The 18,259-nt window shown below is 34.3% G+C and overlaps 1 protein-coding gene across 1 annotated transcript; it reads right to left on the reverse strand.

Annotated features, from left to right (window-relative positions):
* Positions 1 to 11,242: 11,242 nt before the first annotated feature.
* Positions 11,243 to 15,347, reverse strand: LOC141717424 (uncharacterized). The gene is made up of 8 exons (XM_074519477.1): positions 15,319 to 15,347; positions 14,511 to 14,621; positions 13,430 to 14,388; positions 13,174 to 13,306; positions 12,802 to 12,895; positions 12,129 to 12,212; positions 11,757 to 11,830; positions 11,243 to 11,590 (listed from the first exon to the last, which is right to left on the reverse strand). Exon 3 carries the CDS (start codon positions 14,174 to 14,176, stop codon positions 13,778 to 13,780), a length of 399 nt encoding a protein of 132 aa, XP_074375578.1. The 5' UTR covers positions 14,177 to 14,388; positions 14,511 to 14,621; positions 15,319 to 15,347; the 3' UTR covers positions 11,243 to 11,590; positions 11,757 to 11,830; positions 12,129 to 12,212; positions 12,802 to 12,895; positions 13,174 to 13,306; positions 13,430 to 13,777.
* Between the last annotated feature and the right edge of the window lie 2,912 nt (positions 15,348 to 18,259).

Consider the following 18,259-nt stretch of genomic DNA (forward strand, 5'->3'; position numbering starts at 1 on the left):
CTTTTGGCAGGCATCACACAGTCCATCCTTAGAAAACTCCACTAGAGGAATGCCTCTGGCCAGTTCTTTCTTTACTAGTTCATTCATGGTCTTGAAGTTTAAATGGGATAGCTTCTTGTGCCATAGCCAACTTTCATCCTGACTTGCTTTACTAAGAAGACAAGTTACAGAGTCTGCATTAGATGAGTTGAAATCAGCTAGGTACACATTTCCTTTTCTCACACCAGTGAGAACCACTTTGTTGCTTCTTTTATTAGTCACAACACAGGCTTCTGAGTTGAAGGTTACTGAATTGCCTTTATCACAAAGTTGGCTGATACTCAACAGATTGTGTTTGAGACCATCCACTAAAGCAACATCCTCAATGATGACATTGTCCTTTGAAATCAAGTCATATCCCACAGTATAACCCTTGTTGTCATCTCCAAAAGTAATACTTGGGCCAGCTCTCTCCTTAAACTCTGTGAGCAGGGTAAAATCACCAGTCATGTGTCTTGAACAACCACTATCCAAGTACCAAAGATACTTTCTGTTTCCCTGCACATATCAAAATCAAATCAAGTTAATTTTGATACCCAAGTTTCCTTGGGTCCTGCCTTGTTAGCTTTCTTTTTCTGTTTCTTAGGCTTTATCTCATTTGACTTGGGAATTTCAGATTCATCCTTAGTCATTTGAGTTGGGCATTTGAAACCATTCATTGCAACAGAATTATCATACATATTATGACTAACAGGAAATGGCATGCTGTGCGTAAACATGTTATTCCAGTAAGGCATGCTAAATGGCATTTGTGGCATACTATATGCAGCATAATAAGGATTAGGTGCAAATGGCATATTAGCAAACTGTGCATTCATGTTCTGTGTAGACATAATATTAACAGGCATGGGAGGCATGGTATTCATGATAGGAAATTGAGGCTGCACAGACATGGAAGTAGGCATGGTAGATTTGCAATTAATAGACAGATGATTTACACTACCACACTTGACACAGATTTTTCTAGGAGCATATTTATCAGGTGTGTAGTTATTGTGTTTGTTAATCCCTACTTTACCATTCCTATTGTTTTTTCCTTTTAGTCTCTGTTTTTACCTCAATCTTTTCAAGCCTGTCATTTAACTGTTTGACAGTCATGTGACCAATATTTGCATTTTTCCCTTTCTTAACTTGACTCGAGTCTCCTGAAACAAAGTTCTTGGAAACAGACCCATACTTCTTATTCAGTTTAACTAGTTTGGCTTTACTGATGGGCTTGCTCACAGCCGACGGATGATGATTTTCATCATTCGACGGATAACACTTTTTGTTATCCGACGGATGATCCTCATCATCCGTCGAGTCTACATCTGTTAGCAGTCCATCTACCAAATTAGGTTCTAGTTTCTCTTTGTTCTTTTTCCAGGCTTTATCACAGAAAGACTCGATTCCTTGAACTTTGGTGATTTGAGCATGGACATCCCTGGATGTTTTCCATGCCTTAATCACCTCTTGTTCACGCTCGAGCTGCTTCTTCAAAATTTCTTCCTTTTTTAAGGACTCAGTTAATTCCTCATTATCTTACACTCAATTTTTAATTTTTCAAAGTCAATAAACTGAGACTCAAGCACATTATTCCTCTCACTCAAAAATAAATTGTTTTCTTTGATTTTAGCATTTTCTTTAGTAAGAGACTTAAGTGTAACACGCAAATGATATAACTCTGTAGACATGTCATTAATGGCATCATTACACTCAGCTTTAGATAAATGTGCAAGGTTTGTAGTAATTACCTGATTGCTTGAGGAACTTGTTTCTGTCTCATCAGACTTGGCCATTAGGGCTAGATTGACATAGCTGACATCTTCATCTTCATCCAGACCATCTGCTGCCCAGTCATTTTCTTGTGTAATAAAAGCCCTTTCCTTTTGCTTGAGTAGATCAAAGTATTTTTGCTTATAATCCACAAACTCAAACTTTTTCTTACTGGAATCTGACTTCCTACACTCACTGGCAAAATGCCCTGCCAAGCCACATTTGAAACATTTGAATTTTGATTTATCCACCATGTTTCTATTTGGCTTGGCTGCTCCAAAGTTCTTCTTGAACTTGAGCTTGGCAAATCTCCTGAAAAGAAATGCTAGGTGCTCATCAATGTCCTCCATGTTATCTTGGCTCAATGAATCTTCACTTTCTACTGCAAGCCCCTTGCCCTTGTTCTCACAGACCCTTGAAGTTGATTCAACAGCTTTCATCTTCACTTCCTTCTCCTTTTCCAACTCAGCAACTGGTGCAATGGATCCCCCTTTCTTCTTTCCTCTCTCCATCCTTTCATCCTGCTCTATTTCAAGCTCATAGGTTTTCAGGATGCCATACAGTCTCTCCAAAGTAAACTCCTTATAATCTTGTGAGTTTCGTAATGAGACTGTCATTGGTTTCCATTCCTTTGGAAGAGATCTAAGGAATTTCAGATTGGAATCTTTAGTTTGATAGACCATTCCATGCAACTTTAGAGCATTTAGTAGTTTCTGAAACCTACTAAACATGTCAGTGAGAGACTCACTTTCTTCATTATGGAAATGCTCATATTGCTGAATCAGGAGCTGCATCTTGTTTTCTCTAACTTGCTCAGTGCCATCACAGATGATCTGTATTGTATCCCAAACTTCCTTGGTAGTTTTGCAGTTGATAATGTTGTCAAACATATCTCCATCAACTCCATTAAACAGGATATTCATGGCCTTTTTATTCTTCCTGACTTGTTCAATGTCAGGATCAGACCATTCATGCCTTGGCTTGGGGACTGATGGCTCGTTTCCTGTTGCAGCTCTCATTGGAACATGAGGGCCTCTTTCTATGCAGTCAACATAGGCCTCATCTTGAGAAAGCATATGAATATGCATCTTTACCTTCCAATGATGGTAATTATCTTTATCCACAAAAGGAATCTTGACTCCAACATCCTTCTTGTTCATCTTGCAGAATTGTTTTGATCTTTAAACTCTTTGTAAGTTAAGAGCTTGCTCTGATACCAATTGTTAGTCTCTTAACAATATGACAAGAATTACAGAAGGGGGGTTGAATGGAATTCTTGAAACTTTTTCTTGAAATAAAATGTTCTAACTCAAATATAAATATAAGTGTATTGATTAGCACAATGCGGAATAAAACTTAAGTGAATCAAAATAGAAGTAATTAAAAACAAGAGTCTTTAAAAACTTTCTTGTGGATTTGAATGATTACACCAGAGATATATATTATATATCGAGAGAACCCTGTGTGCAAAAATGCTCACAGCTGCTTACAAATATTGAACTGCTGAGAATACAGAGAAATGCTAAGAATTCTGCTTACAAATGTTTCTCTTGTTGTCTCTTAGATACTTGTTTCTATTTGCTACTTCTTGGTTTATATTTCACCAAGATTATAAAGTAATAAGACAAGATAATAAAAACAAAAACTATCTAATCTATTATAATGCTACTTTATTACTCTAGTCCAGCATCTTTGAATATCTTCATAATAGCATGGAAATGGCAATGCTTCTTTGTTCTCGAAAACCCAGTTGAATAGGCTACCACATTCCATTTGCATCCACTCGACGCATGTGATTGTGTTGTCACTATCAACTGATATTTGAATTCTTCATCCGTCGGGTTCATGATCATCCGTCGGGTTGTCTATTTGATCATCCGTAGGGTTGTCTATTTGATCATCCGTCGACTTCATTGTAGGTTATCCGTCGGGTAGCAAACTGGCACTTGACTTCATTTCACTTATACAGAATTACAAGACATCATCTATGTACAATTAATTAACCTATTCTGCATATCTAGTTAAAGTCAACATGACTTGAATACTACTTACAGAATCTACACAATGGTGAATGCAGAAATGTACTACAGACTTATTGTTACAGCTACTCACTCGATTGATAATAAGACATCATCCGTCGGGACTATAATGAGGCATCCGTCGGGACTATAAATCTTATCCGTCGAGTGCTACATTATTTCACTAAGTAAAATCTACTAAGGTGTTTTGTTCAAGTAATCATCAAGTACACAACATATACACAACATGAGTCTAAAGGAAGAGGAAGCTAGACTTAAGTTAGAAAAAGTCAACTTCAAATCTGAAGCTTCTGTTGTTAAAAAGAAACTTCCTAAGACCAAAGGCATTGTGATAAAAGAAAGGGTAAATCCTGAGGCAACTAAGGCTAAATCACAATTGCAGATAGATCCAAGGTCCAAGGGTAAAGAAAAAGTTGGTGAACCTGTAAAGGTTTATGTGCCTCCTATGGATGAAGAAATATCTGATGAAGATGCTAATCTTACTCTGGTTTTAAAGAAGATTTATAAAATAACCTCTGACATGGCTCAAGTTGTTCAGATTCAAGATATAGTTAGTTCTTATATAACTATTAAGCAAGCAACCTCTGACATAGCTCAAGTTGGTTTGATATCAGAAGATAAGTCAGAGGAAACCTCTGACATTGCTCATGTTAAATCCTCAAAGTTACTCCTACCAGGATTCACTAAAGCCAAACAGACTCAACCTTTAAAGACTGCAGCAAGTGATTTTAAAGCAAGAGTGGTTACTGGAAAGGAAGCAAGAGATAAATCTGGATTAGGTAGTGCTGATGAAAGAAGAGTGCAAAACACAACCAATGATCCAACTTCCTTAAGTGAACCAGGTATTGGAGCAACTCCTGAAAGATTGAATCAGCTTGAATCTGTACAGATGGTTTACCATACCTTCTTGAAAGAACACATCTTGTTATATTTCATGACAGATGGAAGGGTTTACCATATAAGGGAAAATGTTATACCACTGAAGTATTTTGAGGAACTAGAACATGTTTTATTCTTACTTCAAGTGAAGGACAGATTAACAGAAAGTGCTGCAAATTATTTGAAGACTCAAATTCAGAGACAGAAGAAGCTTTATTCTATGAAGTCTGACAACACATACTATCCCAAGTACAGAGATCACAAGGGTGATATTGTTGATATGAAGCCTAATACTGCAAAGATCAGAACATATCTTGGTATTAAGGGACTTGAATTCAATCTAGAGTCTATCAAAGCCTATGTCATCAGACTAGATCAGGAGTTGAGAAAAGCAAAAATTAATGATCTCAGATATGCTATCTTCCAAACTGGTGAAGATACTGCAGAGCTTAAAGATGCTAAAAGGAGGATGATTGATGAACTCAGATATGCTGAGAGATGTTTGTTAAAGAACTATCTCAGAACAACTCCTGATATTGAAGAGATCGGAAAGTGAAGCCAAGTCAAGATCTACAACTGCTCAAATTCTGATGTGTGTACAGACAGAAGTTGTTATCAGAAGTTAAAGTTGGTAAAGCTTTAAGGACTGTAAGTTGTAGTTATCTAGTCAAATTCTCATGCATTTGTACTTAATGTTTTTGACATCATCAAATATCTGTTAAACTTGTATATTATGCTAATTTACAAGTTGGGGGAGATTGTTAGATATATTTGATAATGTCATGTCTAATATGATATGTGTTTAGTTTTCAGATCTTACTTAAACAGGACAAATCAGTACTTAACTGGATATCAGCACTTATACTGAAGACAGAACTTAAGTTATCAGTACTTAAGGTTCAGGAGATATTTATCAGGAGATAATATTAGGATTAAAGGAAACTTTCAGATAAGGAAGGCGGCTAATTGAAAGGAAGGAAGATCAAGAAAAACGCAAGAAGAGATATGCATGAAGAAGGAATTCTATGAAGAATAGAATACTTGAAAGAAAAGACAACTGATTGATATATTTTAGGAAGCAGAATTATATTCCATATCAATTAGTGATTATCTTGTAACTGTGTAGTATATAAACACAGACATAGGGTTTACACTATATGTGTTATCATTATCGAGAATAATATTCATTGTAACCCTAGCAGCTCTCGTGATATTTTGCTCATCACTGAGAGAGGACAGTTCTACATTGTAACAGAGTTTAATAAAGTTTTTTTTTCTGTTACTTGTGTTCTTTGAATTTAATTTGATTGTGATATACACTGTATTCAACCCCCCTTCTACAGTGTGTGTGACCTAACAGAACCACATATCCATATCTATTGAAATCATCAGTAAATGTTATGTAGTATAAGCCCCCCTTGCCATCATACGCATTCAACCACATACATCATTATGTATAAGTCATAATCATTCGATGGCCCTTTCACCTGATCAGGTAAAAGAAGCTTTTGTCATTTTGCCAATAAGACAAAGTTCGCATCTTCCATATGATTCAAAAACAAACTTATCCAAGTATTCATCTATATGTACTCAAAAATGCGTTTCTCATTAATATGGCTTAACAACAATGCTAGAGGTAATGTTTGATTTGAGTCAACTTTGAACATATAAATTGTTAACTAATTGTGCAACATTATAAGTCTTATCATTGAAATAGAATAAACATGTATTGTTTATTTAATTAAAATGAAAACCTTTCTTGTCCGGACAAGAAATTGACTTAATATATCCGCTAAAGCCAGGCACGTAATAATAATTTATCAAGTTCTCAATCTCGCCTTATGGGAAAATTTAGGTATCGAGTTCCTTCAACTAGAGCAATAACTTTTGCTCCAATTCTAACCCTATACCTGAAGCTTGACCATTGCTAGTCTTCTTCTTTAGATCTTCCAAATAAGCTCGATAATTTAACTTCCATTCATCCAGTTATTTCCACAGAAATGACAATCATCTCATTTAGCAACACCACTATTAGGCTTCAAAAGCCCTTTGGGATTGGACTTTGGTTTGGCACCGAATAAGATCAAATCTTCACCTTGCCTGTCCACTTTCCTTTCCCATTTGCATTACATGTGTACATCATCAATATGGACGTAATTTATGCCTTTACCGTGTTATTTTCAGCAGTTCTAAACATGCTTAACAACTCAGTGAGTGTTCTGTCTATCTCATTCCTTTTGTTCTTAACAAACTGAGAATAGAAGTTGTTCAAAGATCGTTTGATCAAACCAAGCTGAGTCTCTAGACCATTCTTGAAACCCAAAATATCAAGGTACATATGCCTATCACCTTTAGAACATGTGGTCCAACCGGATATGATTCTCCCATTAATACAAAAGTATGGTGCCTTTTTATTATCAAATCTTTCTGACGAGCCTATCCTTCAAACATCTTTTGAAGGTGCTCAATCATATCATAAGCATCATTATGCTCTTGTTGCTTCTAAAGCTCAGCACTCATAATTATAAGTATGAGACATGAAATATCAGTTGCATAATTAATTTGCTTCTGGTAAGCATTTTGTTCTGCACATGTTTCATTCTCAGCTAGAAGAAATAAGGGAGGGGTTTGAGTAACATCTTTGAACCCGAATACAATCTTCAAGTTCCCATGTCAATCGAGGAAATTATTTCATGTCAGCTTGTCTTTCTCAAGGACTATTACATGGAGAAGTTATTTGTGTTATTTGTCATTTGATATCTACAATATTAAAGTGCATAAAATGACTTAGTCTACAGATGATCATTAAATTATGTTCAAGTGATTATTCATATATATATATAATCACAATATATATCTCCCACTATTTTTATCAAATCAATAGCCCTAACTATTAATTCGGAAAAAAATATCTTCTATATCCTTTCTAGTGAGCCAAGATCCATATTTTACCATGCGTTAGGTCATCTTTGGCTTTTCTCCTAAAACATGATTATTTAGGTAGACAACTTTTGTCAATTATATCAACTATATAACTCTTGGATAGCTTGGTGAAACAACATTTGTTCATATTTATCTAATAAATCTCGCCAAACTCTATGCCTCTAAGTTCACAATTCTATTGTGATAACTTAGTTAAGTCAAACCCAATAGTCAAAAAGTATCAATATACTTCAACACATCTCCCACGATAGATAGGAGTACTTCGCTTTGGCGAACCCACTCCTGGTCGATCTAGGGGTTAACGCATTGGACTCATTGGAAGGCATCTGATCAACTTAATATTAACTTTAGAGTTTTGTTATTTTAAAACGATTATGATCTCATCATAAAGAGATTCCCAATTTTTCCTTTGAATAAAATACTTCAAATCAATATTCGTCAATGGTTTGATTTCCAGGTAGTGAGGGAGTCACAACGGTCTCGCTTAAAACCCACAACCTTACAAGTTCAATGAACTCGCTTTTGACAAAATCGCCCCATATCAGAAACAAAGAAAATTTGTATTTTATTCTGTGTTTCATAAACACGAGAATCTCATAATCATTTGTTCATTTTAAAATCTTGAATCGTTACAGATTTTATCTTGTTTAGCAAGAATGGCATGGATGTCGTATCTAATACATACATCCTTAATCTAATTAAGCATGCATCTTTATAAACTACTCTACACATACATTCATCATATGTGCATATATATGTAAAGTGCAATAAATAAACATGGTTGGTTATGGCTTCATCTTATGTGATCTTCATCAAGCTAATGACAAATATCTAGGTCAATCTAAGGTAAAAAATAAATACATGCTAACTATTACACGTCTTCTTTCTTGTATTGCTTCCTTAGATGGCCTCCATGTGAGATTACCCTTCCTTGATCTTCAAATCTTCATGTCTTCATGTATATTACACGAATGAAAAATAAAAACTAATCTAATGTACTTACAATAAGAACTCGAGTTACATTCGAGATTTAATAATTACAAGATTAAACGACATGCAAGCCGTATTTGAAAAACCAAAACCATTAACCTAAGATCATAAGCCATAACCATCCACCATGCTCAATTAACACAAAATAACATGGTAAAATACATAATCTGATCTTAACATATCATACCCATCATGATCTAATCATAAAAAACAAATATTGAAAAAATCAAAAAATTCGAAATTAAATCTAATAACATTAAATCACAGATTACAGGGTCTAAACGATGTCAAACGCCTTACAGATCAGTTGCTGATAGCCATAGCTATCAGTTACGTTCAGACGCTCGATTCCATATGAAATAGCGTATTCGTTTGCCAAAATCGAATACCAGACATAGATTTCAGCAAATCCGCTGCATCCGATTCAGAATCGTATCAAATACGATTCTTATAATAAGAACAAACACAAAACATGTATATATCAGTATATATACAGATTATATAATCATCATATGATTATACAACTCTCATGAATATCATATATTCAAAACATATATATACATACGCATATATAAACATAATAACATGTAAAATATACAAAATCTCATACATAACAGTCATGGAATACTGTATACATGTTATCATCATAAAACCAGTAAACATGTAAACGAATTAAACACTTTTCACAAGTAGCTCTGATGCCATTATTGAGTTTCGAGCACATAAACGCAACGGAAACAGTAATTAAAAACGTAAAAAATCAAAATTTTTGAAACCCACCGCAGGATCCATGCGAAAAACATATATTTAATTTGTAGATCAGATTGTTTACCTTAAGAATCTTTACCAATTGGTTGACTAATGGAGATTCAAAACTTGTTCAATCACCATGCATCTCACTCTCGCGATCTACGCTCTATCGGTATCCACACGAATGCTTGAACTCAAGGATTGAATGTGTACTAGCACAAACTCGTTTCTTCTTGCTCTCTCCATCTTCTCCCTTGGTGGTTAGGGGTTTTTTTTAGTAAAAGTCTTTTTCACACAAAAATCAACAACACAAGAGATATTATATAGAGAGTAGAAAAATGAAGTATAACTCTTAACTAATTAAGAGTTATTATTAATTCAAAATTCATATTTGTATTATAATTAAGTCTCACTTAATTATTTAACAAATAAATTTCATAATTAATATTAGTAAATTCGAATATCAATATTTATCTAATTAATTAAGTCATACTTAATTAATATTATAAATAATTCGAATTACTTTAAGAAGGCGTTTGGAAACTTGCATTTCATTTTAAATGAGGAATTTCAAATGACAGGATTTGAGTTGTCATTTCAAATTCTCATATTTATACTAATATTTGAATATCCTGGATTTCAAATGAAATCCAAATCCAAATTCCCAAACAGCTTATTTGATCAAATCCAGAATTTCAAATGAAATTCAGTTTCCCAAACGGACCATAATATAATTTAAATCCAATTTAAATTAAATAATCCTTCAAGCATTCTTAGTGTGTGACCCTATAGGTTATTATTACGTTGGCAACGAATTTTAAATCTAATTTAAAATCATAAATAATGAGCGGCATCTAGTAATACATCATTGATACCCAAGTAATAATAATTGAATCGGTGATCGATTAAATCTTTTGTGAATAATGTACAATGTAATTTCATCCCTTTAACCAAATATTATAAATTAAACTAGAAGCATGTAATATGTCATCCTCATCATAGTTTAATCCAAGTTTCCTTGATCAATGAGTAGACTATCATATCAAATCAACATTTGAGCGTGGCCACATATTTCATAGTCTAGCTCACACAAGAGGCCAATAATATCACTCCTAAAACACTACTAGAAATATGGAATCAGACATCGGTTCAGAACCGATGTTAAAAAAAATCTGAACCGATGTCTTCGCGTGTGATGTTAAATGTCATTAGCCTTTGACATCGGTTAACAGCCGATGTTTATTGCAGTGCTATACATCGGTTTTAAGATTAAATGTGATGTTTTTGCAACAAATTTCAGCTTATATTACAGTATTTTTAGGTGAATATGAGTATATTATGAGGTATTTATCCATTAAATCATGAAACCTACAAGCTCTAAAAGCCATTTATTAAATTTTTTTCGAACAAACCGATGTGAAATGCTAGATCAGACATTAGTTAGATTAGTTGCCCGATGTGAAATGTTTGATCAGACATCGGTTAAATTAGCCCCCCGATGTGAAATGATGTATAAGACATGGGTGTTCTTCACGAAGCCGATATTAAATCTTTTTATTTAACATCAGCCAATTTCTCTAACTGATGTTATTTGACTTAAAATACATTGAGTTTCTTTTCAGAACCGATGTCAAATGACTATTTATCATCGGTTTTTAGTTCTTTTTTGTTTAATATTATTTTATATGATGTCTTTTGTACATTCTTTACATCGGTTAACATTTACCATTGTGATGTTAATGTGGTGTAAATTACATGCCATCGTGGTCCTGTTTTACAGCAACATGAACCAATTACATTTACACAACCAAAAAAATACATAACAATGCAACATCCAACCAAAAATATCCAACAGAAACATAAAGCTATATTGATACCAAATTTCTTAACATACAACATTCCAACAATCAATTCGGACATACATTCCAAGTCTAAAATAAACATCTCAACCAATAACAATAAAATAACTTAGTTTTCCAGACTCTTTTAACTAAGGACTTGTCAAGAGTTTATACATAGACCTTTTTTTCCTCTGAATTATAATTGTGCAACTACCTTTCAAGGGTAGTCTGTAGTTGTGCCAGTTTCAACCGGGATTCCTCTATTTCTTTAAATCTGTCTTTACTCTCATTTTGAACTTTATTAAACATGCACAGAAACTCATCAGCTCTCTTTCTCAACTATGTTATCTCTTCCTGCATGTATAGAATTCATATTGTAATAAAATGGTGTATTGTAATCAATCAATCGATTAGGCATACGATCAGCTATAACTTGAGTTTTGAGTGATGAGGCTAACTTACAGGAGACAAAACTACATCTCATCTTCTATTATTTCAAGAAACTAGTAAGTTTTCTTACCCTCCAATCTGAAGGGTAAACATATGAATAGCCATCTGATAAGTCTGTAAAAAAATCATAATTTGCTGGGGTCCCTGAATAAAAATGAAAACAATACAAGTTTTAACCAATTCATGATCAGAAACCAATTATTAGTGAAAAGAAACTGTTGGTGAACATAAAAAGAGAAAAATACAACTTAAAACCAATTCAAGATCAAAACACACTGGTTAGTGAACAGAAACTGTGCACACAACTCTATTCTATGTAGTCAACTCTGACCTAACAATGCATAATCTCATTTTTGTTTGAGATGAACAAACTTAACGATTAGACATTCATAATTTTGATCTATTAAATCCTCGAATAGAGATAAGCTACCAACCATGATACCTTCAGCCAACACAGAATTTACAGGGAGTAGACTCAAAGCAAGGGCCCCGACTCCTAGTAATAGTGGCCTTCTCTTAGAACTTCCTGCAATAATATTCACATGTATAAGCACAAACAAATATATGCAATCATTTAATAATATTATGAACAAAGCTTTTCTGTAGTCAAGCACCTTTTACTAAAGAAGATGATAATAATGGGATTCTAGCTTAAACTGAAGAAGATAAGAACAATGGACTTCTACACCATTCATTAATTTTAGTCACCACTCTATTTGTTAAAATGAATGCCTAATCAAACTTGACAACTCAACCAAAGAAAAGGATGTATACTTGACCAACTAATAAAAACCCCACATACATCCCTTATATAATCCCTTGAGGGCTTGACAGTTTTTTCAGTATAACATATGCTTTAGTGCACTAGATTTTGAAGTATACCCCAACTGGCAATGAGAATCGAACTTATAACTTTCTCCATGGAGGATGGAGTTTTGACACTAGGCTATCAACGAAACATCGAACTCACATGAAATAAATTGAACTATTTTGCAGTTAACAAAATAAATGTAAATTCACTCCCCTAAAAACATGTTAGAAAATACAAAAATAACTACAAAGATAAGCATTTAAATATCCCGAAAGAGAAACAAAATTTAGAATTCTCAGCTTACTTTCTTCCCCAGAAGCTGTGTCACTGGAGCAGGCATTAATATTGATTGCAGAAGGCTTTGAAGTGAATCTTGAGTGTGCCACATTAAGCTGAAACTAAATAGAGAACATAAGCTATAATGATAAGTTCGAATAATAAACATGGTTACAGCATGAACTCATCCTGTTTGATAGACTTGTGGAGGGCAAGGCTAGTGAGAGTGATGAGACTGCCATTGTTGATATCAGAGAGCCACTCTGTTTCAGTTAGTTTCTGTTTGAAATGGATATATATTTGTATGGATTGTATATATGCATTGTGTAATGGTTGAGATGCAAAAGTATCTATAAGATTTAAAATCAGAGAACAAAGAGCCAAAGACCAAATTTTTCACCAGCATTTGGTGTACCCCCTCCAGAAGCTGCAGGCGCTATGGGTGTAGTTGCAGCAGGAAGAGATGAAGTAGGTGCTGATCCTACAGATCCAGCAATTCCACCAATACTCCCACCAGGAAGAGGGCCATGTCCCTGAAATATGTTATGCAACAGTGACTTCAGTTTAAAGAACTACCAGTAGAGCATTTGTATAACAAGATGGAGAAAATAACGCAAGGAAAAAAATCCACTATTAAGGATTACGTTAAAACTCACTTGTGGCTTAACCTGGTCATTATTACACAGAAACAACACATCACCATCAAAATTATTGCTCTAAACAATCGCATTTTTTCCACTAATATCACCCACTATATCTTTACTAAAGGAAAGGTTTGGAGCTGATGATTGACCAATACAATTGCCTTCTTTACTCCGAAGGTCATAACTGAGCACGGTTTTTTTCTGCGGATCTGGGGTGTTGATCTTGTCAACTTCCATGTAGCTATTTAGTGACAGATCAAGCCCCAGGTCATCCTTAAATTTTCCACTCGGCATGCTCTTTTGAGAATTCAATTTAGATGAACAGGCCCCGTTCCCTGTTTGCTGCAGAGGAATAGGACTTCAGAAGCCTGTTCCTGCAGATACGCGATCTCCTTCTGAATCCGCATCAGATATATGGATGGTAGCGATTGTGGTCTTTGCATCTCTCTTATATGTTCGGGCCTTTTTGGCCTCTCTACTAGGCAGTTTAATCCGTTTAGAAGGCTCCTGAGTTATCTTCCTTTTTCGTTGACCAGAAGTCGAAGCTGGAGGGGCAACTTCTTTGCGCATTGCCTTGCTAGAAACTAACTGGTCAGTTTTTTCTTCACCATTTACATTAAGAAGTTCAGCAATCAACCGCACCTTTTTCCTCCGGCGCGTAAAACTAGCAGTAGCTGTTGATTCAACCTGTTCAGTGTGAAGTTCAACGGAAGGTTGCTCTTGAGCTCCAGCCTCCTTAACACTTCTACTAGTGTCCATATCTACATCTTTCTTGGATGCCTCATTACTTACTACTAAAGTCCTTGTATCCTCGTTAAGGCAATTAGTTTTCTCTGCATGACACACATCCCCAGAACTGCTGCTTTTTTGATGTGGGCACCCATTCGCAAGAACATTATTTGCAGCCACATTACTACCAGGTACTGGAACACAAACATTAGTCAACTCCTTGCCTGCTGATTCATCGTCAACTGTTCCAGACCATACACATTATATATTGTAAAACTTTCACATTGTATTCAAATTAAATTCATATTTACATAAATCAATGATTTTTTTAAAAAAAGAATATAAATTTTAATTTTAGGTTTACCTGTGCCATCCGTATGTCTTTCTGGGATTTGGCATGGAGGACATGTTACGAGGCTTAAAGTTTGATCACCAGTTGGCTGATTAGAAACATCTTTCACACTATTTTCGTGGTCTAAAAGCAAAAATGATAAAAGCTAAGAGAAATACATAAATAGAAAAGACTACAAAGTCAGAAAATCACAACATCATCTAACTTTATTGATAGTACATAGTGATACTGTAATAGTACCGAAGAGTATACCAGACACAACCGTGAGCCCGATATAAACATTATCTTTTTCCTTGTCACCACAAGCTAATGCATGAAATTCACCTCCACTTAAACTAGAAGTTGCTTTCTCAACAATTTGTTGATTTAATTTAAAAAAAATTAAATTAAATCCTTACATGAAGTCATGATAAAGACATTAAAATTATGTTCACTGGGATATAATGGAATGAGATTTATAATCTTATAATGAAGTCATGAAAAATTTTATTGTAATTAAAGCAATTTATTCCTAATTTATTGTAATTAGCATACATAGGTTTCAAAGTAATTTAGTATTTAAATAAACTGGACATAATAATCTGATTTTTAAATGGTTCCTATACAATAACATTAACCATGTCATCCCGGAGATTAATTACCAAGCTAATATTCTCAATAGGTGTTCAAGTATAAACAAAGGCTATACGTTACAACAAATATATCCATTACTATTACTAAACCTTAATATACTAGAAATTAGAGAAGATTAATATATTGTTAGTAAACTAAATAAGCAGGACAATGATTTATAATAAAGAAGCTGGTCAGAAAATCAAACCTGTGATATCATCTGTACAATTGCCTCTGTTTCACACAAAGCACCTCTATAAACGAGTCCTTGGCTAGTTTTGTGATTTCCTTCACTAAACAATCATCAATTGCAATCTTGTGCTCTTTGAGGATTGCAACAATTTTGTGAACGAGTTTTGCTCACTTCTATAGCATATTTTTTGTACCTTTTTACTATTTTCATAGCCTTGTTGACCTCTTCTTGCGTACAACTACAAGCTGAAAATATATACAAGAAAGTAAACAAATTGAAAGTACGACATGGAAGTTTTTAAGTATCTTATTGATTGAACTCAACTTTTTAAACAATCCACAAGTCTTACCTTATCTTATATATAGGAAAAAATATCAGAACTCTTATATTTAAGTTTGTTAGCAAATGAATTTTAGCAACTCACATTAATGTTAAAACATTAATAGTTAATACTAAAGATTGACCCATTATACATGTAACTTATGTAGACATAAAAGCTAGGCATATTCAAAATATCTAAATTTTAAATATCAAAAAACACTCACTGGGTCATTGTATAACTACAGGGTGTGACATAATTAAGCTGATTATATGTAACAAATTGCACAAGATTTAAATATTTTATAAATAAAAAAAGGAAGGGAAGAACTATTCTTTCCTTTTCATCAAACTATCCTCAATTGCTTTGAGCAAGGCCAGAATCCAACCTTTCACCAATCGATTTCATATAAATCGAACCAAAAAAATTATTTCACGTTGGCCTCGTACTTAATTAGGTTATGTGGTTTAAAATTGTAAAACAGTGAGAATGATATTAATTAGGGTTTGAGATGGGTTGATAGAGAGATGGGAGAGGGAGACTGAGACGGTGAGAGAGAGACGAAATAGAAAAGAGAAATAGATGGTAAGAGAGATTACATTAAGAGCTCGATCAGGAGCTTAATTAGGTCCAGGGTCTAAATTAGGGTTTTGGAGAGGGAGTATCGAAAAAGGAGAGAAATAGAGGAGGGATGAAGGAGATGAAGTCGAGATTTAAGAGAGGGAGTTAGGATGTTTCAGAGGAAGCCAGGATTGAGAGAGAAAGTTGCAGTGGTGATTTGAGAGAGAGATGCAGGGAGTGAGTAAAGGGGAAAGGGGAAGATATTTTGGAAAAAGGGGGAAATAAAAAATGAGTTGGAGGGAAATATTGAGTTAAAGGGGGAAAGTTGTGTACTGAAATGTGGAAAAAATGACAACTCAATTATCATTTTTTTAGAATTATTTATAGACAACGGCTTACAAAAATAACCGATGTAAATGTTAAAAACGTTAATTTGATAACTTTAATTTTTAAACATAGACATCCGTTAGTATACGAAACCGATGTCAAAAATCTTATTCAACATCGCTAAATTGTAAATCGATGTTAAAAACTCTTTTAACATCGGGTGCATTACGTGCCGATGTCTAAGTACCGATGTCGTATCTACTATTTCTAGTAGTGAAATAGGAGGGTTAAATTCCATCTAGGTCATTCATATTTCTCATACGATTCATAATATACTCAATGTCCACTTTTATCATTACCCGATCAAGGATAACTTTTAATGGAATCAATGTATATTAATTCTCGTATAGAAATATAATGACTTCATGTCTAAGGACCATTACATCATTATCACTGTGAGAATTACTTGTGACACAACAGACATGTAGAATCTCACATTGGGTTTGTCCAGCACCATGTACATATACATCTGCCTGTGTTTTTTACTTTAGTAACACTATACCTATGATCAATGAGATGTGATCATTAGTCAACAAACACACCAGTCTTAATACATTATTATTGTCCCTTAATAATAATACTCAACTAGGGAACTTTAGGAATATTGATACTATTCTCATAATCTCATTTCTAAGTCACGTACTTAGAGATATAGAATTGCATATCATATTCCAAGGACATTTTATTAATCTAAAATTTATATCGCAGTAAATTAAGAATTAATAAATTATAAAGAGAATAATTGATAGAACATAAATATTAATAATCCTAATGTCTTAAACTAAAACATCATATTGTTATCTCTAGGGCACAAACACTAACACACTCTTCATTCACAAGCATCATCAGTCTGGCCTAATTACAATTGCAGCGGTTTATGTTGATGATATTATCCTTACCGATAATAATATTCAATATTTGAATGATCTCAAGCTTCACCTGGATAAAGTTTTCAGTATCAAGGATTTAGGTGAATTGAGCTACTTTTTGGGCATAGAAGTTGGGTATGTTATGGATGGTATTACTCTTACCCATAAAAAGTTTGCTACTGAGCTTTTACGAGAAACTAGACTTGATTTATTTAAGACGGTTGTCACTCCTCTTCCCCTCAATCTCAAGTTGCAAGCAACTGAAGGGGAACTATTTTCTGATCCAAGTCTCTATCGATGCTTAGTAGGTAAACTAAATTTTTTAACACACACAAGACCTGATTTCGCTTATACAGTTCAACATTTGAGCCAATTCATGCAGACTCTAGAATTCCACACTATCAGGCTTTAACTCATATTCCAAGATATGTAGCATCCACTTCAGGCCAAGGGTTTTTTTGAAAGGAGGTGAGCAATTAACTCTTGCTGCTTATTCCCATTCAGACTGGGGGTTGTCTTGATTCTCGCAGGTCTATTTATGGTTATCTACTTTTTCTTGGAAAGTCTATTGTTAGTTGGAAATCCAAGAAACAAGAAACAGGGCACTGTATCACGCAGTTCTTCTGAGGCTGAGTATCGTTGTCTTCCGCTGCCTCAGAAGTAACTTAGTTAGTTCGACTCCTTGAAGAACTTGGAGTCACTCATCTTAAACTAGTGACATTGTATTGTTACAACCAGAGTGCCATACATATTTCCAAGAACCCGGTTCATCACGAGAGAACCAAATATATCAAAATTGATATCCATTTCACTCAAAACA

Source organism: Apium graveolens, chromosome 4, assembly GCF_009905375.1.
Source record: "Apium graveolens cultivar Ventura chromosome 4, ASM990537v1, whole genome shotgun sequence".
In the NCBI taxonomy this organism is placed as follows: Eukaryota; Viridiplantae; Streptophyta; class Magnoliopsida; order Apiales; family Apiaceae; genus Apium; species Apium graveolens.

What these genes read in the sequence shown, in the direction of transcription:
- LOC141717424 (XM_074519477.1), bottom strand. Translation starts at nt 14,176, where the DNA reads ATGGACACTAGTAGAAGTGTTAAGGAGGCTGGAGCTCAAGAGCAACCT.